This window comes from Scyliorhinus canicula, chromosome 12 (genome assembly GCF_902713615.1).
Source record: "Scyliorhinus canicula chromosome 12, sScyCan1.1, whole genome shotgun sequence".
In the NCBI taxonomy this organism is placed as follows: domain Eukaryota; kingdom Metazoa; phylum Chordata; class Chondrichthyes; order Carcharhiniformes; family Scyliorhinidae; genus Scyliorhinus; species Scyliorhinus canicula.
In genome coordinates, this window is record NC_052157.1 from 62,838,072 (window position 1) to 62,862,285 (window position 24,214).

At 48.0% G+C, this 24,214-nt stretch overlaps 1 protein-coding gene across 1 annotated transcript in view; it reads left to right on the top strand.

The window, feature by feature from the left end:
* Nucleotides 1–5,098: 5,098 nt before the first annotated feature.
* Nucleotides 5,099–24,214, top strand: part of LOC119974573 (ICOS ligand-like) — a 48,038-nt gene continuing 28,922 nt past the window's right edge. The window contains exon 1 of the mRNA XM_038813591.1: nt 5,099–5,263. Coding sequence (XP_038669519.1) covers nt 5,259–5,263 — 5 coding nt within the window. The 5' untranslated portion in view covers nt 5,099–5,258. The remainder of the gene's footprint in view (nt 5,264–24,214) is intronic.

Consider the following 24,214-nt stretch of genomic DNA (forward strand, 5'->3'; position numbering starts at 1 on the left):
TGCTTGTTGGGCACTACTAAATGGCATGATCCCAATGACGAGATTGCATTGCCATTGTCGTCCTGAAGTTTGCAGGCAGGAGTTTGGGAGCTTGCTTGAGCTTCTAGAAGTCGAGCTTCGAAAGCAGGTTAGCGGAGGCACCTGTATGCAGTTTGAATTTGATAGGGCATCTATTTACATCCAACACCATCTTCCATTCAGCATCAGAATCAATGGCATGGATTGATTGCACTCGTGATGTATTCTCTGTGGAGTTTTCAAACTTTTCAATAATTCCCACTTGAAATGTTTTATCCAGGCCATAATCTTCAGGATCTGGTGCACTATCTTGATCAGACACATCTGTTTTAAGTTGTACACTGCCAATGTTACTCCTCTTGAAGTTCTGATTGTGAGTTTGAAATTGTAGTGCAGGTCTGCACTGTGCAGCATAGTGATTCAGTCACCCACATTGGAGACATTGATTGCCTTTTACAGGGCATTTTTTTTCAGAAGTGGGCAGTTCCACACCTCATGCACACCGTCGCGTCAATGTCATGACTTTCCGTGCGTCACCGCGCATGCACATACGGTTCTCGGTTGTCTCGCACTTTTTTGCGGAGTGCGCATATGCAGGGCCTGAGTGAGTGCGCTCAAGGTGGCTGCCATCTGAAATGTGGAGCCTTTTCAATTGCAAAGCATGTTAAGCGTTTGAGTGGACGATAGAACATCAAAAAGAGTGGTTGGAATCAAAGGCGCAACTGCACCCGTCTTAGAATTCTTTGATCCAGTGATGCGACCATCAATTCACGCGACACAGAGAGTTGAAGTGAACAGTGGCTTTAATCGACTAGAACAGTGCCTACCTGCGACTGCTCTGCGAGTGAGAGCCGCCTACAGGGCAGCTGCTCTTTATACCTCCCCTCAAGGGGACGGAGCCCACAAGGGCACCAACGTAGTACGTTCCATGTAGTACAGTACAATGGTCCATAGGTGGAGCCCACATGGGCAACAGCGTGATACAATGTAGTACAGTGGTGAATGGTTACTACAGTACGTTCACCATATCCAGATCGTAAAACTCGACTGATGCAAGTCAGGAAGGAATTGGGGCATTGTTGTTACAGTAAGACGACACCTCGTCATGGGTTCCAGTAGCACATACATCACGGGCAATGATACCAACAGAGAGACTCAGCACGCTCAAATTGAAAAGGAATGTTTAGGTCTCCTCACTGGTATCCTAAAATTCCATGATTACGTTTACAGTCTGCCAACATTCACCGTTGAAACGGTGCACAGACCGCTGGTGCACATCATTCAAAAGAATCTGAATGACATGACTCCTCAATTACAAAGAATACTACTCAAACTTCGGATAATTTCAATCTTGTATATACCCCTGGCAAAGATCTAATCATTGCAGACAGGTTGTCTCGTTCAGTCACTTTGCCAAGTGAACCACTAGAGATAATCCAACACATTGAGTCTCAGGTACAAATGTGTGCAGACAACCTTCCTGCAACGGCCGAAAAAATAATTCCCATAAGCGAAGAAACGAAAAAAAATCCATTGCTGCAATGAGTCATTCATAACCTCAACAATGGGTAGCCGAAAGGGCAATGTCCGCAATTCCACAATGTACAAGCAGACTTAACAATGATTAATGGGATATTGCTAGACAGACTAGTCATTCCACTGCGTTTCAGGCCTATGGTACTAAGCCAAGTTCATGAGGGACACCTCGGGATAAAAAAGGAGGGTCCATACCAGGACAAAGCAGTGTTGGTGTGAGCTGTTCAGGAGAATCCACAGCAGGACAAAGCAGTGTTGGTGTGAGCTGTTCAGGAGAATCCACAGCTGGACAAAGCAGTGTTGGTGTGAGCTGTTCAGGAGAGTCCACAAGAGGACAAAGCCGTGATGGTGTGAGCTGTTCAGGAGAATCCACAGCTGGCCAAAGCAGTGTTGGTGTGAGCTGTTCAGGAGAATCCACACCAGGACAAAGCAGTGTTGGTGTGAGCTGTTCAGGGCCTCTGGTGAACAGCCCATTAAGAAGAAACTGAAATCAGGCACAAAGCAGTATAAAGACGATTTTTTAAGGTATGGATTTTTTAATTGTGCCAATGCAAATCAGGATGCAAGGCCCATGTGCGTTATAGGCCTTTGAAGACTAAGCATGGCGAGTTCGAGGACAAACCTCTTGATTTTTTTTAAAGGATGCAACGAGAACTTAAACCGTCGGCTGAAGTCCTCAGCAGAAATGTACATTGAACGACAAAGTATAATTAGCCTCTTACATGGTAGCTAAAGAGAAAATGACTCACACTATAGCAGAGAGATTAATTCTCCCTGCAGCATGTTCGTACGGTCATAGATGAGAGGTTGGTTGAAAAAGTGCAATGCATCCCGCTGAGTGATAGCACAGTGGCTCGCCGAATTTCTGATATTGCTGAGAATTTAGAAGCCCAGCTTATTTCTCATTTAAAATCAGCGCAGGCATTCTCAATACAACTGGATGAAAGTACAGACATTTCAGATTGTGCAACCTTGCTAGTATACGTTAGGTATGCTTGGCACAATGAATTTGTTGAAGATTTGCTGTGCTACCTGACTTTAGCAACCCACTGACTGGCGCAGAAATTTTGAATAGTTTTGTGGTTGTAAAGTGCGGGCTCGACCTGGGGTAATTGCAGAGGAATCACAAGTGATGGAGCAGCCAACACGACTGGGAAAAACAGCAGAGTTATAGTCAGGATTAAGGAGGCAGCTGGTCAGGACATTGTTTGGAATCATTGTTTTATTCACCGTGAGGCCCTGGCATCGAAAGGAATTCCATCCAATCTTGAAGTGGTGTTGAAAGGAATAGTGAATGTTGTGAATTTCATTAAATGCAGCTCACTCAATACCAAACTGTCCTGATATGGGGGCTGAGCACACACATTTATTGTTCCACACAGAGGTACGTTGGCTGTCAAAGGGTCGGGTGCTACTCAGAGTTTACGAACTGACGCACAAAATCCATGCTTTCCTCCTCGAGAAATTGTCCCCTCTGGCTGATTTGTTTGCCGATGAAACTTGGATGCTAGCAATGTCTGACCTTGCAGACATCTTTTCAATTCTAAATGAACTGAACCTCAAATTGCAAGAGAAGGATGATGATTGCTTTCGGCACTCTGAAGAAATCGAAGCTTTCCAAACGATATTGAAAGTTTGGCAATTGCGAGCGTGAAGCCAAAACTACTACATGTTTCCCACACTGCTACGTCACATTGAAGAAAACAGCATTAGTAAGGAAACTGTAAATGGATTGGCAAGCCTTATTGAGTTGCATCTGGCTGCCCTGATCGACAATTTTGGTCGCTACTTTCCAGAGGAGAAGTTTAAGATTCTGAGAGAGAGGAGGTGGGTGAAAAATCCCTTTGCATTTGAGACCCCAGAATCAGTTCTTACCTTGCAGCTGACTCCAAAAGAAGAAATTGAGTTTATGCGTCTCAGCTGTGACAGCAGATTAAAAACACGGCACAAGTCAATGAGGCTGTCAGCATTCTGGAGTAGCATCTCTGAGGAGTATCTGGAGCTGAGTAAAACAAGCATTTCGTTGTTCTGGCCCTTCACAATGACCTACATGTGCGAGGTTGGATTTTCCGTCCTCACAAAGATGAAGACGGCACAAAGGAACCGCCTGAATCCTGCAGCCAATATGCGCAAAGCCCTCTCCTCCTGTGAACCTAATTGGAGTGAGATCATGAGGACCAAGCAGGCTCACCTCTCGCATTAACAGTAAGAGAAAATGGTGGGTCACGAAGGTCAGCCGGCGTGGGTCGTGAGGATCGGCCGGCGTGGGTCCCAAAGGTTGGCTGGTTGGTAAAAATGGGTCCCCGGAAAAAACGTTTGAAAAACACTGGTGTAGAGGGAGCTTTACTCTGTATCTAACCCTGTTCTGCACCTGTCCTGGGAGTGTTTCATTAGGGCAGTGTAGAGGGAGCTTTACTCTGTATCTAACCCTGTGCTGTACCTGTCCTGGGAGTGTTTCATTAGGGCAGTGTAGAGGGAGCTTTACTCTGTATCTAACCCTGTGCTGTTCCTGTCCTGGGAGTGTTTGATGGGGACAGTGTAGAGGGAGCTTTACTCTGTATCTAACCCTGTTCTGCACCTGTCCTGGGAGTGTTTCATTAGGGCAGTGTAGAGGGAGCTTTACTCTGTATCTAACCCTGTGCTGTACCTGTCCTGGGAGTGTTTGATGGGGACAGTGTAGAGGGAGCTTTACTCTGTATCTAACCCTGTGCTGTACCTGTCCTGGGAGTGTTTCATTAGGGCAGTGTAGAGGGAGCTTTACTCTGTATCTAACCCTGTGCTGTCCCTGTCCTGGGAGTGTTTGATGGGGACAGTGTAGAGGGAGCTTTACTCTGTATCTAACCCTGTGCTGTACCTGTCCTGGGAGTGTTTGATGAGGATAATATAGAGGGAGCTTTACTCTGTATCTAACCCTGTGCTGTACCTGTCCTGGCAGTGATTTATGAGGATAATATGGAGGGTGCTTTACTTTGTATCCAAATCCGGTGCTGTAACAGCCTGTGGGAGTTTGATGGGGCCAGTGTAAAGGGAACTTTCCTCTGTATCTAACCCCGTGCTGTACCTGTCCTGGGAGTGTTTGATGGGGACAGTGTAGAGGGAGCTTTACTCTGTATCTAACCCTGTGCTGTACCTGTCCTGGGAGTGTTTGATGGGGGCAGTGTAGAGGAAGCTTTACTCTGTATCTAACCCCTTGCTGAACCTGTCCTGGGAGTGTTTGATGGGGACAGTGTAGAGGGAGCTTTACTCTGTATCTAACCCGGTGCTGTACCTGTCCTGGGAGTGTTAGATGGGGACAGTGTAGAGGGAGGTTTATTCTGTATTTAACCCGGTGCTGTACCTGTCCTGCGAGCGTTTGATGGGGACAGTGTAGAATATATTTTATTCTGGGGTGACGAGTCGGTAAATTCCTGAGTTGCTCAACTTTGGGAATCTTGGTTGTCATAGCAACCTGGCACTGTTTTGCAATGACAAAGTGTTTTATTAGAGGTGCTTGTCGGACCGGTTTATCATAAAGAATCACATGTTTGAGTTCTGATTCCGAGGAAGAGGAGATGTTTCTAATTTGTAGCTGCGCCTGCTTTTTCAACCTCTCTCTTTCAGACACAGTGACAGGTCCCAACCTATCTTTCAGGAGTGTAAATTAGATAACATTCAACCCCGAGCCACATGAGTAGCATTGGAGGAAAAGACCAAGGACACAGCCCATGAGGTAGGTTTTAAAAGAGCTGCCCCCGCCCCCCCGGCAGCTGATGTTACGGCTGCCCATGGTGGAGCAATGGGAATCGGGGATGGGCAAGAGGCCGAAAGTGGAGGAGCGCAGAGATCTCGGAGAGTTGGAGGAGGGTATAGAGGTTGGGAGGGTTGTAGAGAGCTTGAGGAAGTTTCAGAGGTAGGGAGGGAAGTAAGGGCTGGAAGAGGTTACAGAGGTAAGGAGGCTTGTAGAGAACTGGGGGAGGTTACAGAGGGAGGGAGGCTTGCAGAGAGCTGGGGGAGGTTACAGAGGTAGGGAGGCTTGCAGAGAGCTGGGGGAGGTTACAGAGATAGGGAGGGGTGTAGGGGCTGGGGGAGGTTACAGAGATAGGGAGGGCAGTAGGGGCTGGGGGAGGTTACAGAGATAGGGAGGGGTGTAGAGGCTGGAGGAGGTTACAGAGATAGGGAGGGTTGTAGGGGCTGGGGGAGGTTACAGAGATAGGGAGGGCAGTAGGGGCTGGGGGAGGTTACAGAGATAGGGAGGGGTGTAGGGGCTGGGGGAGGTTACAGAGATAGGGAGGGCAGTAGGGGCTGGGGGAGGTTACAGAGATAGGGAGGGTTGTAGAGGCTGAAGGAGGTTACAGAGATAGAGAGGCTTGTAGAGAGCTGGGGGAGGTTACAGATGTAGGGAAACTTGTAGAGAGCTGGGGGAGGTTACAGAGATAGGGAGGCTTGTAGAGAGCTGGGGGAGGTTACAGAGATAGGGAGGCTTGTAGAGAGCTGGGGGAGGTTACAGAGGCAGGGAGGGCAGTAGAGAGCTGGGGGAGGTTATAGAGGCAGGGAGGCTTGTAGAGAGCGGGGGGGGGGGGGGGGGGAGGTTACAGAGGTAGGGAGGCTTTTAGAGAGCTGGGGAGGTTACAGAGATAGGGAGGGCAGTAGAGAGCTGGGGGAGGTTACAGAGGCAGGGAGGCTTGTAGAGAGCTGGGGGAGGTTACAGAGATAGGGAGGCTTGTAGAGAGCTGGGGGAGGTTACAGAGATAGGGAGGGCAGTAGGGGCTAGAGGAGGATTACAGAGATAGTGAGAGTTGTAGAGCTGGAAGAGGTTACAGAGTGAGGGAGGGTTGTCGGTACAGAGATAGGGATTGTTGTAGGAGCTCAAAGCGTTTATAACAATAATTGTCACAAGTAGGCTTACATTAACACTGCAATTAAGTTATTGTGAAAATCCCCTAGTCGCCACGTTTAGGCGCCTGTGCGGGTACACGAGGGAGAATTCAGAACGTCCATATTACCTAACAGCACATCTTTTGGGACTTGTGGGAGGAAAGCGGAGCACCCGGAGGAAACCCACGCAGTCACAGGGAGAACGTGCAGACGCCTCACAGACAGTGACCCAAGCCGGGAATCGAACCTGGGACCCTGGCGCTGTAAAGCAACAGTGCTAACTACTTTACAGCATTAGGGAGGGTTATGTAGCTGAAGGAGGTCACAGAGATAGAGACTGGAGGACGTTACAGATATGATGATATGCATAATCTATCATGTATATATGATGTAAATGACCACCAACCAGCAGGTAGCAGTGTAAGTCTACCATGTGACTCTGTACGTCGAGGAGTTGGGAGTTAGTTGTGCTAGTGGACAGTAATACTTGCAGCAGCGTTAGGATTATTTACTATACTTTGTAGTTTGTAATATTATTTCTCATAGTTATCTGGACCACTCATTTATTTGATAATAAACATTTTTACTAGTCAAGAAGTAAACGTTCTGCCATGCATCATTCACACCGGCCAAAGCACAAGAACATAACAACAGAGATAGGGAGGGTTGTAGAGGCTGGAGGAGGTTACAGAGATAGGGAGGGTTGTAGGGGCGGGAGGAGGTTACAGAGATAGGGAGGGTTGTAGGGGCTGGAGGAGGTTAGAGATAGGGAGGGTTGTAGAGGCTGGAGGAGGTTACAGAGATAGGGAGGGTTGTAGGGACTGGAGGAGGTTACAGAGATAGGGAAGGTTGTTGGGGCTGGAGGAGGTTACAGAGAAAGGGAGGGCTGTAGAGGCTGGAGTAGGTTACAGAGATAGGGAGGGTTGTAGGGGCTGGAGGAGGTTACAGAGATAGAGAGGGTTGGAGGGGCTGGAGGAGGTTACAGAGATAGGGAGGGTTGGAGGGGCTGGAGGAGGTTACAGAGATAGTGAGGGCTGTAGGAGGTTACAGAGATAGGGAGGGTTGTAGAGGTTGGAGGAGGTTACAGAGATAGGGAAGGTTGTAGGGGCTGGAGAAGGTTACAGAGATAGGGAGGGTTGTAGGGGCTGGAGGAGGTTACAGAGATAGGGAGGGTTGTAGGGGCTGGAGGAGGTTACAGAGATAGGGAAGGTTGTAGGGGCTGGAGGAGGTTACAGAGATAGGGAGGGTTGTAGGGGCTGGAGGAGGTTACAGAGATAGGGAGGGTTGTAGGGGCTGGAGGTGGTTACAGAGATAGGTAGGATTGTAGGGGCTGGAGAAGGTTACCTGGGCGGCACGGTAGCATAGTGGTTAGCACAATTGCTTCACAGCTCCAGGGTCCAAGGTTCAATTCCCGGCTTTGGTTACTGTCGGTGCGGAGTCTGCACGTACTCCCCATGTCTGCGTGGGTTTCCTCCCACAGTCCAAAGATGTGCATGTCAGATGGATTGGCCATGATAAATTGCCCCTTAGTGTCCAAAAAGGGTAGATAGAGTTATGGGGTTATGGGGATAGGGTGGAGGAGTGGGCTTAGGTAGGGGTGCCCTGTCCAAGGGTCGGTGCAGACTCGATGGGCCGAATGGCCTCCTTCTGCACTGTAAATTTTACGACAGGACGGTTGTAGAGCTGGAGGAGGTTACAGAGATAGGGAAGGTTCTCGGTGCTGCTGGGGGTTACAGAGGTAAGGAGGGTTGTAGGGGCTGGAGGGCGTTACAGAGATAGGGAGGGTTGTAGAGCTGCAGGACGTTACAGAGAAAGGGAGGGTTATCGGGTCTGGAGGCGGTTACAGAGATAGGCGAGAGGGCACATATGGATTTCAACAGAGAGGTGAGAATTTGGGGTGGCAGTATCTGCTGCACTTGTCCTTCGAGATGGCAGTGGTCTTGCGTTTGGAAGGTGCTGCCTGTGGGGCCTTGGCGAGTTCCTTTTTAAAAAATTCACATGGGCGTCGCTGATTAGGCCAGCATTTATTGACCATCCCTAGTTGCCCTTGAGAAGATGGTGGTGAATGCCTTCTTGAACCGCTACAGTCCCTGAGGTGTAGGTGCACCGACTATGCTGTTAGGGAGGGAGTTCCAGGATGTTATACCAGCGACAGTGAATATGCGGTGATATGTTTCCAAGTCAGGATGGTGAGTGACTTGGAGGGGAACCTCCAGGTGGTGGGGTTTCCGGGTATCTGCTGCTCTTGTCCTTCTAGATGGTAGTGGCCGTGGGTTTGGAAGGTGCTGCCTATGGAGCCTTGGTGAGTTACTGCAGTGCATCTTGTAGATACACACGGCTGCCACTGTGCGTTGGTGGTGGAGGGTTTGAATATTTGTGGATGACAGACCAATCAAGCGGGGCTGCTTTGTCCTGGATGGTGTCGAGATTCTAGAGTGTTGGAGCTTCACTCATCCAGGCAAGTGGGGAGTATTCCATTACACTCCTGATGGACATAATAGGGCAACACAAGGTACATAACATATATATATAAACGCCGGCATCGGGTGTACTGTTAATCAGGTCAGTCCACAACAGGGTCGTTTCAGAGTCTGGTAACAGCTGGGAAGAGGCTGTTTTTCAGTCTGTTCGTGCGTGTTCTCAGACTTTTGTATCTCCTGCCTGATGGAAGAAGTTGGAAGATTGAGTAAGCCGGGTGGGAGGGATCTTTGATTATGCTGCCCGCTTTCCTCAGGCAAGCATCGGTTTCATCCCCACAACCCAAAGATGTGCAGGATAGGTGGATTGGCCTCACCAAATTGCCCCTTAATTGGAAAATATTAGTACTGAGGGAGCGCTGTACTGTCAGAGGGTCAGTACTGAGGGAGTGCTGTACTGTCAGAGGGTCAGTACTGAGGGAGTGCTGCACTGTCAGAGGGTCAGTACTGAGGGAGCGCTGCACTGTCAGAGGGTCAGTACTGAGGGAGTGCTGCACTGTCAGAGGGTCAATACTGAGGGAGTGCTGTACTGTCAGAGGGTCAGTACTGAGGGAGTGCTGTACTGTCAGAGGGTCAGTACTGAGGGAGTGCTGTACTGTCAGAGGGTCAGTACTGAGGGGGTGCTGTACTGTCAGAGGGTCAGTACTGAGGGAGTGCTGCACTGTCAGAGGGTCAGTACTGAGGGAGTGCTGCACTGTCAGAGGGTCAGTACTGAGGGAGTGCTGCACTGTCAGAGGGTCAGTACTGAGGGAGTGCTGTACTGTCAGAGGGTCAGTACTGAGGGAGAGCTGCTTTGTTGGAGGTGCTGCGCTTCAGATGAAACATTAAACCGAGGTTCCCATCTGCCCTTGGGCGGTTGTAAAAGATCCCACGGCCATATCTGGAAGAAGTGTGGGTGGTGGTGGGGGGGGGGGGGGGGGGGGTGGCTGAATTCTCCCCGGTGTCCTGGGGGCAATTTTTCCCCTTGAACCTACGTCACTGAAAAAAACTGAATGATCTGGGTTGGGTTCACAAGGCTGTTTGTGGGATCCTGCTGTGCGCTGGCTGGCTGCCACATTCCTTCCATTGCAGAGGCTTAAAATTAGAATCCTTCTTTCACTGTGAAATGATTTAGCAACGTACTGAGGTGGCGGGAAGGCGCTAGAGAAATGCAGGTTCTCTCCCTTGTGATGGGTCCCTGGATCAGATCTGGATGTTCAGGCTGATCTTTCCCTTTACAGCCCCGTGACTGAACTGTGAGTCCTGCTCATCGCTGTGCCAAGCTGCAACAACCCAACGTCAGCACAGGCCTGAGCAGGGTGCCTGAGCAGAGGGCTGAACTGATGCCTGACAAGAGGCCTGGGAGTTTCCTGTTGCCTCTGACTCAAGCTCACACTGCTGGGGACGGGAAAGGGGGAAAAATCCATCACAACCCCTTCGAAAAGCAGAAGTGACATTAATTGGATACCCGGTTGGAAAAACCGGAAACACTTTGCCAGTTCCAATGAGCCTGCACTAACTAAAATTAAACTGTTAGCGAGTTCTTGCTCTGTGCTGGTGTTCCTGTTTCTCTATTGAATATGGTGTTATTGGTATTACTGAGACTTGGTTGAGGGAAGGGCAGGACTGGCAACTGAATATCCCAGGGTATAGATGCTTCAGGAGGGATAGAGAGGGAGGTAGAAGGGGTGGAGGAGTTGCATTACTCATCAGAGATGATATCACAGCTGTGATTAAGGAGCGCACGATGGAGGATTCGAGCAATATGGGTGGAGCTAAGAAATAGGAAGGGTGCAGTAACATTGTTGGGACTTTACTACAGGCCACCCAAAAGCGAGCATGAAGTAGAGGTACAAATATGCAGACAGATTATAGAAAAATGTCGGAGCAATAGGGTGGTTGTGATGGGAGATTTTAACTTCCCCAACATTGAATGGGATTCGTGTAGTTTTGGAGGCGTAGATGGAGCAGAGTTTGTAAGGAGCATCCAGGAGAGTTTTTTAGAGCAGTATGTAAATAGTCCAACTCGTGAAGGGGCCATACTGGACCTGGTATTGGGGAATGATCCCGGGCAGGTGGTTGATGTTTCAGTCGGTGATTACTTTGGGAATAGCGATCACAATTCCGTAAGTTTTAGAATACTCGTAGACAAGGACAAGAGTGGTCCGAAAGGAAGAGTGCTAAATTGGGGAAAGGCAGAGTACAACAAAATTCAGCAGGAGCTAGGGAATGTGGATTGGGAGCAGCTGTTTAAGGGTAAATCCACGTTTGAAATGTGGAAGTCTTTTAAGGAAAGATTGATTAGAGTGCAGGACAGACATGTCCCTGTGAAAATGAGAGATAGAAATGGCAAGATTAGGGAACCATGGATGATGGGTGAAATTGTGAGACTAGCTAACATAAAAAAGGAAGCATTCATAAGATCGAGGCAACTCAAAACTGATGAAGCTTTGGAGGAATATCGGGAAAGTAGGACGAATCTCAAACGCGCAATAAAGAGGGTTCAAAGGGGTCATGAAATATCTTTGGCTAACAGGGTTAAGGAAAATCCCAAAGCATTTTATTCGTACGTAAGGAGCAAGAGGGTAACTAGAGAAAGGATTGGCCCATTCAAAGACAAAAGAGGAAATTTATGCGTGGACCCAGAGGAAATGGGTGAGATTTTTAATGAGTACTTTGCATCGGTATTCACAAAGGAGAGGGACAAGACGGATGTTGAGGCTAGGGATGGATATTTAAATATTCTAGGTCAAGTTGACATACGGAAGGGGGAAATTTTGGATATTCTAAAAGACATTAAGGTGGACAAGTCCCCAGGACCGGATGGGATCTATCCCAGGTTACTGAGGGAAGCGAAGGTTGAAATAGCTGGGGCCTTAACAGATATCTTTACAGCATCCTTGAGCATGGGTGAGGTGCCGGAGAACTGGAGAATTGCTAATGTTGTCCCTTTGTTTAAGAAGGGTAGCAGGGAAAATCCAGGGAATTATAGAACTGTGAGCTTGACGTCAGTGGTAGGCAAACTGTTGGAGAAGATACTGAGGGAAAGGATCTATTCACATATGGAAGAAAATAGACTTATCAGTGATAGGCAGCATGGTTTTGTGCAGGGAAGGTCATGCCTTACAAACCTAATAGAATTCTTTGAGGAAGTGACAAAGTTGATTGATGAGGGAAGGACTGTAGATGTCATATACATGGACTTTAGTAAGGCGCTTGATAAGGTTTCCCATGGCAGGTTGATGGAAAAAGTGAAGCCGTATGGGGTTCAGGGTGTACTAGCTAGATGGATAAAGAACTGGCTGGGCAACAGGAGACAGCGAGTAGTGGTGGAAGGGAGTGTCTCAAAATGGAGAACTGTGACTAGTGGTGTTCCACAGGGATCCGTGTTCGGACCACTGTTGTTTGTGATCTACATAAATGACCTGGAGGAAGGTATAGGTGGTCTAAATAGCAAGTTTGCAGATGATACAAAGATTGGTGGAGTTGCAGATAGCGAGGAGGACTGTCAGAGAATACAACAAAATATAGATAGATTGGAGAGTTGGGCAGAGAAATGGCAGATGGAGTTCAATCCAGGCAAATGTGAGGTGATGCGTTTTGGAAGATCAAATTCAAGAGAGGACTATATGGTCAATGGAAGAGTCCTGGGGAAAATTGATGTACAGAGAGATCTGGGAGTTCAGGTCCATTGTACCCTGAAGGTGGCAACGCAGGTTGATAGAGTGGTCAAGAAGGCATACAGCATGCTTGCCTTCATCGGATGGGGTATTGAGTACAAGGGTCGCCAGGTCATGTTACAGTTGTATTGGACTTTGGTTAGGCCACATTTGGAATATTGCGTGCAGTTCTGGTCGCCACATCACCAGAAGGATGTGGATGCTTTGGAGAGGGTGCAGAGGAGGTTCACCAGGATGTTGCCTGGTATGGAGGAGGCTAGCTATGAAGAAAGGTTGAGTAGATTAGGATTGTTTTCATTGGAAAGACAGAGGTTGAAGGGGGACCTGATTGAGGTATACAAAATTATGAGAGGTATGGGCAGGGTGGATAGCAACAAGCTTTTTCCAAGAGTGGGGGTGTCAGTTACAAGGGGTCACGATTTCAAAGTGAGAGGGGGAAAGTTTAAGGAAGATGTGTGTGGAAAGTTTTTTACGCAGAGGATGGTGGGTGCCTGGAACGCTTTACCAGCGGAGGTGGTAGAGGCGGGCACGATAGCATCATTTAAGAGGCATCTAGACGGGTATATGAACGGGCGGGAACAGAGGGAAGTAGACCTTGGAAAATAGGAGACAGGTTTAGATAAAGGATCTGGATCGGCGCAGGCTGGGAGTGCCGAAGGGCCTGTTCCTGTGCTGTAATTTTCTTTGTTCTTTGTTCCCTTCCAATCCCCCTCTCCATCACCTTCTACCCCTTTGTCCCTCGTGATATGAAGCATGGGCTGGCTATGATCGATTGGGAAACATTACTGAAAGGAAGGACAGTGGACAGGCAATGGCAGGCATTCAGGGAGCGATCGGGTGAACTCCAGAAATTGTTTATTCCTATTTGGCACAAGAGTAGAAAGGGAACTGTGGCCAAGCCATGGCTTTCAAGGAAAATTAGAGATAGTATTAGAGTGAAAAAAAAGGCATTCAAATTAGCAAGAAAAAGCAATAGACCTGAGGATTGGGTAAAGTTTAAAATTCAGCAAAGGGATTGATTAAGGGACAAATATAGTGCTTGCCTCAACTAATTGGGAACAAAGTCCCAAAACGAGTGCGTTTAGCCGCGTGTTTCCCAGCACTCACAGCGCCAGGAAACACATGGCTGTACAACGCAACATGCATTGTATAAGGGGCCTCAACAGGGAACACGCAGTGAGGATGCATATAGCCCCATTTTGTACACTACGGAGCTCCACTCTCCAGAACTTCCCAGTGTAACGAGAGATCGGGATGCCATTTATAAATGGCATTCCGATCTCCGAGGCCCCCAATATGTCCCCTGATTCCCCCAGCCTGGATGCACTTCCCCCACCCCCACCCTCACCCCCACCCCCAACACCGATGCAGGGCACCCACGGTCCGATCACACGCACGCACGCAAAAAATGCCAGCTTGGCACATTGGCAGTGCCCATGCCGGCTGGTAGTTTCACCTGGGCACGTTGGCAATGCCAGGGTGTACAGGTGGCACCAGCAGTTCCAGGTGGCACCACCCTGCCTAAAGGACATGTAGCTAGGGGCCTTCAATCTCTGGGAGACTCCCATGAGTGCCGTTCCGCCTGGTCCCCGTTTGATACCCTGGGAATCTGCACGGTAGAGTGTGACTAGCTATCTTGCTCTCACATGCAGATTTACCAAAACGTGATCCCGGCCCAATGGGCGGGATTCACATCACAACGTCTTGCAAGATCGCGTTGGATCTTGAGGCATCCCAAGCTAGATAGATCCCGGGAGCGGGGTCTCCGGGTTTTTATCGGCCACGCTGAGTGCCGAAGTGTGGCGACTAGGGGATTTTCACAGTAACTTCAATGCAGTGTTAATTTAGTCTACTTGTGACACTAATAAAGATCATCACCAGGTCACCATTTTCAGGCGTAGTGTGAAATTGGATCGCACCCCAAGTATGAGAGTAAGCTAGCGGGGAACATAAAAACTGACTGTAAAAGTTTCTATGGATATGTAAAGAGAAAAATATCGACAAAAATGAGCATAGGCCCCTGACAGTCAGAAATGGGGGAAATTCATAACAGGGAACAAAGAAATGGCTGAGGAACTAAATGTGTACTTTGCTTCCGTCTTCACAAAGGAAGACGGCAATAATGTACTGGAAGTTCTCAGAAACACAAGTTTTAGTGAGGAGCTGAAGGAAATTAGTATTACTAGAGAAATAGTTTTGGGTAAATTAATGGAATTGAAAGCGGACAAATCTCCAGGGCCTGATAATCTTCATCCCAGAGAATTTAAGGAAGTGGCCTTGAAATAGTAGATCCATTGGTGATCATTTTCCAAAATTCTTTGGACTCTGGAATGGTTCCTACAGATTAGAGGATAGCGAATGTAACCCTGCTATTCAAAAAGGAAGGTAGAGAGACAACAGGGAACGACAGACTAGTGAGCCTAACATCATAGAACATAGAACAGTACAGCACAGAATGGGCCCTTCGGCCCTCAATGTTGTGCCGAGCTTTGTCCGAAGCCAAGATTGCATCGGAAATCTTCTAAATTTCTAATACATTGCGTTACCTGGAATAAACTGCACAGAAACAGGTCTTTCAGTCTAAGCAGTCTATAGTAGTAGGGAAGTTGCTGGAGTCCATTATCAAGGATTTCATAGCACAGCATTTGGAAAGCAGTGGTATACTCAGATAATGTGAGCCTGGATTTACAAAAGGGAAATCATGCTTGACAAATCTACAAGAATTTTTGAAGATGTAACTAGTAGAGTTGACCAGGGAGAACTGGTGGATGTGGTTTATTGAGACTTTCAGAAGGCTTTCCACAAGGTCCCACATAGCAGATTATTATATAAAGTTAAAGAGCATGGGATTACAGGTAGTGTCTTGAGATGGATAGAAAGCTGATTAGCAAACACAAAGCAAAATGTTTCAATAAATGGGTCTTTTCCCGATTGGCAGATAGTGACTCGTGGGGTACCGCAGGGATCTGTGCTAGGATCCCAACTGTTCACATTGTATATTAATGATTTAGACATGGAACTAAATGTATTATCTCCAAATTTGCAGATGATACAAAGTTGGATGGGAGCTTGAGCTGTGAGGAGGATGCAGAGATGCTTCAACGGGATTTGGACGGGCTGAGTGAGTGGGCACATGCATGGCAGATACAGTATAATGTGGATAAATGTGAGATTATCCACTTCGGTAGCAAAAATAGGAAGGTAGATTATTACTTGAATAGGTGTAAATTGAGAGAGGTGGATACTCAGTGAGACCTTGGTGTCCTTGTGCATCAGTTGCTGACAGTAAGTGCGCAGGTCCAGCAGGCAGTAAAGAAGGTAAATGGAATGTTGGCCCTCAAAGCGAGAGGATTTGAGTATAGGAATAGAGACGTTTTACTGCAATTGTATCGGGCATAGGTGAGGCCACACCTGGAGTATTGTGTGCAGTTTTGAAGAAGGATGTTCTTGCTATGGACAAAGTGAAGTAAAGGTTTACCAGGCTGATTCCTGGGATGGTGGGACTGTCATATGAAGAGAGACTAAGTCTGTTTGGATTATATTCAATGGAGTTTAGAAGAGTGAGAGGGGATCTCGTAGAAACATAAAACTTCTCACAGGATTAGACAGGGTAGATTCAGAAAGAACATTCCCGATTTTGGTGGACTAGGGTTTGCAGTTTGAGGATAAAGGATAAACCTTTTAGGACTGAGGTGAGGAGAAATTCACTACCACAGAAAGTAGTTGAAGCCAAAACGTTGTGTAATTTCAAGAAAGAATTAGATATAGCTCTTGGGGCTAAAGGGATCAATGGATATTGGGGGAAGGCAGGATCAGGCTATTAAACTTGATTATCAGTCATGATAATAATGAATGCTTTTCAGGCTCGAAGGGCCGATTGGCCTCCTCCTGCTTCTATTTTCTATGTGTTTATCCAACTTCCTGCTAAATACATCGATACTATTCACCTCGACCACTCCCTTTGGGAGCGAGTCCCACATTCTCCCCAATCCCCAGGGGAGTGAGGCCCACATTCTCCCCATTCCCTGTTGGAGGGAATCCCACATTCTCCCCATTCCCTGTGGGAGCAAGTCCCACGTTCTGCCCACTTGCTGTGGGGGTGAGTTTCACATTCTCCCCACTCCCTGTGGGATGGAGTCCAAAATTCTCCCCACTCCCTGTGGGAGCGAGGCCCACATTCTCCCCACTCCCTGTGGGAGCGTGTCCCACATTCTCCCCACTCCCTGTGGGAGCGTGTCCCACATTTTCCCCACTCCCTGTAGGAGCGAGTTCCATATTCTGCCCACTCGCTGTGGGAGCGAGTCCCACATTCTCCCCACTCCTTGTGGGAGCGTGTCCCACATTTTCCCCACTACCTGTAGGAGCGAGTTCCATATTCTGCCCACTCGCTGTGGGGGTGAATCCCACATTCTCCCCACTCCTTGTGGGAGTGAGTCCCACATTCTCCCCACTTCCTGTGGGAGCGAGTCCCACATTCTCCCCACTCCCTGTGGGAGTGAGTCCCACATTCTCCCCACTCTCTGGGTAAAGAATTTTCTCCTGAATTCCCCATGGATTGATTACTGACTGTCGCATATTGATGTTCCTGAGTTCCGGTCTCCCCCCCCAACAGGAAACATCTTCTCTCCATTGACCCAATCGAAACCCCTTTCATAATTTTCATGATCTCTGTCAGGTCACCCCCCTCAGCCTTCTTTTTACCAGGGAAAAGAACCCCGACCTATTCGGTCTGTCCCAATCTGGGATCATGTGGTCTTGGCTTCTTCTTCAAGATTGATGGAAAGAAGGGAATTAAAGGGAATTCGTCTTCCCAAATCGCCATTCCCCCTTCCTCTCCCTCACTCCTTCCCCCTCCCTCCCTCTTTCCCAATCACCATTCCTCCCTTCCTCGCATTCACTCTCTCCCCCCTCCCTCCCCTCAACCCCTCATCGGGAGTGGGGAGAATGTGATACTCACTCCCACAGGGAGTGGGGAGAATGTGGGACTCACTCCCACAGGGAGTGGGGAGAACGTGATACTTGTTCCCACAGGGAGTGGGGAGAATGTGATACTTGCTCCCACAGGGAGTGGGGAGAATGTGACACTCACTCCCACAGAGAGTGGGGAGAATGTGTGACTGGCTCCCACAGAGAAAATGCTGGAAAATCCACAGGTCCGGCAACATCTGTAGAGAGAGAAAAGAGCTAACGTTTCGACTCCAGATGACCCTTTGTCAAAGCTAACAGAGAAAGAAAATGGGAAATATTTATACTGTGGAGTGAAAATGAAAAATGAGTCACAGCCACAGAAAAACAGTGCACTAATAGCCACAGAAACCAGAGTGCTAATGGCAGTCCCCAGAGAGAACAGAACTGTGAAAGGCCAAACAGCAGAGAAACTTAACATCAGAGAGTAAACTGATGTAGATGTGGGAGGAGGGGAAGGGAGAAGCAAAGAAGAGAAGGGGTAAGGAAAGGTGGATAAGATGGGGGGAGGTGGGGGTTTAAATATATATAAAGAAAGACAAGAAAGAAAGAAATAGTAAAAGACAGTTAAAATAAAATGGGATGAAAACAAATGGGTTGAGATGGGGTACAACTAATCATCTGAAGTTGTTGAATTCGATGTTGAGACCGGAAGGCTGTAGCGTGCCTAACCAGAAGATGAGATGTTGTACCTCCAGTTTGCGTTGCGCTTCACTGGAACATTGCAGCAGGCCAAGAACAGACATGTGTGCATGGGAGCAGGGTCTTTTGTTGAAATGGCAAACAACAGGAAGGTCAGGGTCCTGAATGCGCACAGACCGAAGATGCTCAGCAAAGCGATCACCCAGTCTGCGTTTGGTCTCTCCGATATAGAGGAGACCACATTGGGAGTGAGTGTCATAATAGACACCAGTATATCATGGTGCAGACACACACTGATGAACACACACAGGGACCAATCAACAGGCACAAACACCTCAGCCAATCACCAGTTAGACCACACGCACTATAAAGGCAGAGGGCATCACTTTTCCCGCTCATTCTGGATGCTGCCTCTCAGAAGCACAAGAGCTCATCAAGTACAGTACAGACTCACACCATGTGCTGAGTGATTCAACTGGTTCGGACAGGCACAGGTCTCGAGTTAAACTAGCATCGTGTAAACCCAGTTATCGTATGTCTATTATTTTATAGCAGTTAATAAAATAGTGTTGAACCTTCTTCAGTGTTGGTGGCATATGTCTGCTTCACAAGTCCACAGTGCCCAACACTTCAGGGAGCAGCATACGCAATAGACCAAATTGGAAGAGATGCAAGTTAAACGCTGCTTAACCTGGAACGAGTGTTTTGGGCCTGGGATGTTAAGCATGGAAGAGGTAAAGGAGTTGAGGTGAATAGTGTTGATGTATTATAGAGGAAGCTGGATAAACACATGAGGGAGAGAGGAACAGAAGGATGTGCCAATGGGGGTGAGATGAAGTGGGTGTGGCGAGGAAGCTGGTGTGGAGCGGGAACGCCAGCACAGAGCAGATGGGCCAAATAGCCTGTTTGTGGGATGTAGATTAGATGCAACCGTACGTCAGTGATGTTCCAAACTCAGTAACTGAGGATTCGAACTGGGACTTTCCCAGAGAGTGTGAGTCAGTCCTTCGACACAGCAAGTCTATCCCCTCAGACACAGGGGGAATGGCTCAATCAGTCCCCAGCACTAAACTATTTACAATTCATACATTAATTCAAATAAAACATAAATCTAAAACTGTGGGAAAAAACACCTGTTGCTGGTCATACACAGAGAAAGAAAACTCGCACAGGGACCAGCAGCTTGGCAAAGATGTTCTCAAGGTTCAGTGGATTCAGCATCCTCTCTCTAACTCTGATCTAGTTTGTCTCGGAGTGGCACGCGGCACAGTGGTTAGCACTGCTGCCTCACGGTGCCGAGCACCCGGGTTCGATCACAGCCCCGGAGTGGAGTCCTTGTGGAGTTTGCACGTTCTCCCCATGTCTGCGTGGGTCTTATCCCTACTACCCAAAGGTGTGCAGGCTAGGTGGATTGGCCACACTAACTTGCCCCTTAATTGGGAAAAAAGACTGGGTACTCTGAGTCATGTTGCACGTTTTACTTGAGTGTAATTCGCATTTATTGGAGTGTATTAACACGCCTCCGTTTAAAGGCCGTGTGCTTAACACTGCTAGGCTCTATGTATGTATTTTCAGCTCGGGAGTCGCCAGTTGCCGTATCTAGACAACTCACAGATATTCCAAGGTCAGGTTCAAAGTAATAAAACGATACACCGATTAGTAAGTTCCAAACGATCAATATTTATTATACAAATATAATAAATACGCATGCACACGCTAAGGGACTAAGCTATAACTAACTAAGCGATCAGAATACTTAACTAAACAGGAACAGGCAAGGTCAGGGAGCGAGGCCTTCGTTCCGATCTTGGTCTGCAACCTTCAGAGAGCGTGCTGGTCGCTGGGGGTCTAGTGGGCCTGGTTCGCGTAGCGAGCGTCGTATGGTCACTTACGGTTCGGCGGCTGGTGCTCAACGGCTGGAGTCAGGATACAGGTTGAAGTTCTTGGTCAAAGCCGGAGCACGAAAACAACAGACAGGACCATGTGTGGGGTCTATCTTTTATAGGACCCCAATGTCCGTGCCTCTTTTGGGTCGGGCTTTACCTTCAGGTATCGATTGGACCGAATTCTAATCGATATCTTTTGAATTTCCCCCAATGTGAGGGTTTCTTCTTGATGGAGGGGGCGGTTTCTATAGTGGATACTTCTGGTGCCGCTCTGTCTGGACATCCACTTAAAGTATCTATTCAAACCTAGATGTTGCCATTGTGTGTGCCTAGATCTGATTTGCCTCATTAGTATGCAAAGCGTTTTGCCATTAACACCTTTGGTTTGAGATCTTCCACCTGGCCAGAAACTAGTTTTGCTGCTTGCAAAATGCTAATTAGTCTTTGCAGACTGCTGCCTTGGCTAAACTGCTTTTCCCTGCAGTCTTAGCAGTTCTCCATTTTGTTAGCCCAGTGTCCATTTTAGGTGGCTACATTCCCTCCTTGTGATCCTCACAATCAAAATATTGTGAAGGATCACCTATGCACGTTGCTTCGAGTGCTTCTGGGTGCCTTGTTTGTGTTCCCTGACCTCGGCAAGCTCCTGAGCGTCTACTCTGTCCTTGACTATGGGAAGAAAAATTTTTACCTGACATCTCTACTTGGCGCTATGTCAAAGGGGACATGCATTACCAAAAACCGGGAACCTCTACCTATCACAACTATCCTTATCTTACCTTAAACATTTCATTACAGACCAAACCTCATCCATTCATTCCACATCACATAACATTTCCTGACTCGGCAGTCGAGTTCAGGACAATATAATACATGGGTATATTTTATTTTATTCACACAGTGCTTTATTCATTGAGGGGCAAAGGGGATTGGTGGAAACCGAAGATAGGAGATCGAACTCCATAGATGGTTGAGGGGCAGGAACGGGAGGCTCTCCTCTTCCACTTCCTCAACCTGAGGGTCTGTACGAGTATGCAGAGGATTGCAATCACTAGCAGTGATTCAATCACATATGACATGGAGTACCATGTCATAAATTTTGTGCACCAGGTCTGAACCTCACTGATCAGAGCTGAGCACGGGGAAGTTGTTGTGAGTGAAACATTTACGGCGGGGGTTGTGGGGGAAACGTGTCTTGCTTCCACATAAACAAATACAACATTTAAGAGCAATAAGTAGGCTTCCATCATCTTCTCTTCATTCCTTTTCTCTTCCTCCTGTACGGCTGATCCTTGCTGTGATCCCTGTTTCGTCCTTCGAAAGCTATGGGATCAAGCACAGTATCTGTCAATACAGCTTAATATCCGTACTTGTTAGTGTATCTGTCTTTCAATTCCAATTGACCCATTAAATGACTGGCCAAGTCACACCCTGTGACTCCCCTCATTTTTTTTTTCAAAAGCGAATTTAATGAACACAATACACCTAACAACTCTCCTCCTGCGAGCCGTCTCGCAGGCTTTGCTCATTTACCATCCGAATGTTCCTGGATGTAAATAGCATGTGGGATGGCGGCCTAAGGGCTGCCTAACAAAAAATGAAAACAAATTGGAAACAAAAGGTCGAATGGGTTGCGTATGGGCCGCTACGGGTACGATTTGAATGGGATTCCCGGGTAGGGCGTGCTGTGCCATACCCGAGCTTGGCTGACCAAAGTGGGTTCTCAGACAGGGCGGGTCCTCAGTGCCGTTTGTCCACTGCCTGAGTAACCTGGATTAAACGGGCAAGAATGTGTTTACCGTGGATTTGCAGCCTCTATTCGCCGAATAGAGGGGCACCTAAAAACCAAGGGAGGAGCCAAGATGCTCCTTTTGGGAAATGAGCTGGGCTTCAGACAATTTAGCCGATAAGGTGAGCTGCTCACCATAGAAGTTCTCAGACGTATCTGCGGACAAGCTAAAGTGCGTGCGAGGTGGTCACAATCTTTTCAGCTGAAAAGATCTGCAATCAAACCCTTAACATATTAACAAACAAACATAAACTGACAAACAAAAACATACGTGCAGGTTCCATCAGAAAGGACATCGCTTCCCTCAAGCGGTTCCTATTTTACATCATCTGGACACCTCACTTTTCCTCTGTCTCTGTGAACAGGGTCACAAAGGGGTTGCCGTATCGGGATTCAGACACCGTGTCGTCCTGCTCTCCCGGATCCCACACCCTTGTGTGGATCAGGCATGATATCTTTGAATTGTGTGACTGGGGGTCACTTTCGTCATTGCGGACAAGTCGGTACGAATTGTCCCTGTGCCAGAGTGTTGGGTCCAAAAGTGAATGGGTATTGTCGGGGTCGTCGGGGTCGGGTGGTGGGTCTGGGTTTTTAATGTAAGTGACTTCCATGGGGTCACTGTAGTCGGGGTCATTGTCGCTGCAATGTGGGCTGTAGTGTGGTGTGCTGTGGCTGTCCTCAGAGTCAGTGTCTGTATCGCTGTCTCTGCTGCGGCAGCTTGTGGGCGTTTCGGGGCGTGGTCTGTCGTGGTCTGTGGGCGGAGTCGTGGGCGAGTCCGATGAAGAACTGGTCTGTGAGGGGGATGGTGGAAACGTGTCTCTAGTGGGTGGGGTGAGGTGTTCTGCTGCGTCTAGCAGGACATGGTGTGCATGGTTGGCCTGTGTTCCATATGCCTTTAACTGGTTGATATGGAACCACGCGGTCTTACCATTAGGATATTTTATCCTATAAACTGAGGGGCCAATTTTATCCGAAATTGAGTATGGGCCGGAATATTTTGGTGCCAAAAAACTGCTGGGGTTGTATACAGATAGCATTACCTGTTGCCCAACCTGGAATTCTGTGGGGTATACGGTCTTGTTAAAGCATGCTGTGCTTTGTCTACGGCGTTTCCCTAGCTGAACTGCGGCTGCGATCTGTGCAGACCTCACAGTCTCAACCAGGTCTTTAACTGCCTTTTCGTGTTTGAGGGCCGTCACTTCGGGGCTAGTCATGTCCAGTCCTAAAAGGAATTCTGTACCTTTCATAGGGCGTCCGGTCATGAGTGTGTGTGGTGTGTATCCTGTGGAAGTTGAAACTGTATTTCTGATGAACATGAGCGCAAATGGGAGCACTGAATCCCATGTTGAGTTGTTCTCTTGAACCATTTTTCTAAGTGTGGATTTTAGGGTCCGATTCATGCGCTCTACAATCCCGCTGGACTGTTGGTGATACGCAATATGAAAATTTTGTTTAATCCCAAATATTGTCAGGACGTTCTTCATGACCCGTCCTGTGAAGTGAGATCCCTGGTCCGAATCAATGCTTCGGGGTAACCCCATCTCGTGAAGATGTGGTGGGTCAGGATCTTTGCAGCTGTCTTGGCTGTATTCGTTCTAGAGGGGAATGCCTCTACCCATTTGGTAAAGGTATCGATTACCACCAGAACGTATTTATAGCCATTCCTACAAGGGGGCAATGGTCCTATAAGTCGATCTGGAGGTTTGTCCAGGGGCCATTAACTGGTCGAGTATGCCGAAGTTGTGCCTTTTAGAATACCTCTCCGGGTTATTCTGGGCGCAAATAAGGCAATTCTCGATGTAGTGACTTACATCTGTCCTTAGGTTAGGGCCACCACAGAGCTGCCTGAGGTGCCTCGTGGTTGCGTCGATCCCTTGATGCCCGTGCCCATCATGGAACAAGCAATCATTTCATTCCTGTCCTGCTGCGGGACCACATAAAGCTGAATCCTTTATGATCACACCCTCATGTGTGGTCAGTGCGTGTCTGAACTTGTCATACTGTGGCACAAAGTTGCCTTTGAAAATCTCCCTGAGATCCTCATCCTGCTTCTGAGCTTCAGCTAGAATCTTTAATATCGGTCTGTGAGACTTGAACTGCGCTCACAGGGGCGCTAGCTGGTGCCTAGCTGGGGGTGTCCACAGTGTCCTCGCCTGGAACCTGCCTTAGCCAGTGCGTCGGCTTTTACATTCCCAGGGGGGGATGACTATGGTGGCTTCTTACTTGATAATGCCGAAGGTCCTGTCCTTCGCTTTCTCTAAAATGTGTTGGAGTAAAGGGGCTGATGGAAGGGGTTTCCCATCTGCGGAGACAAAACCTCGTGTCCTCCACAGGGGCAGAAATCTGTTAAACTATTACAGACATATAGACTGTCCGAATATATGTCCGCTG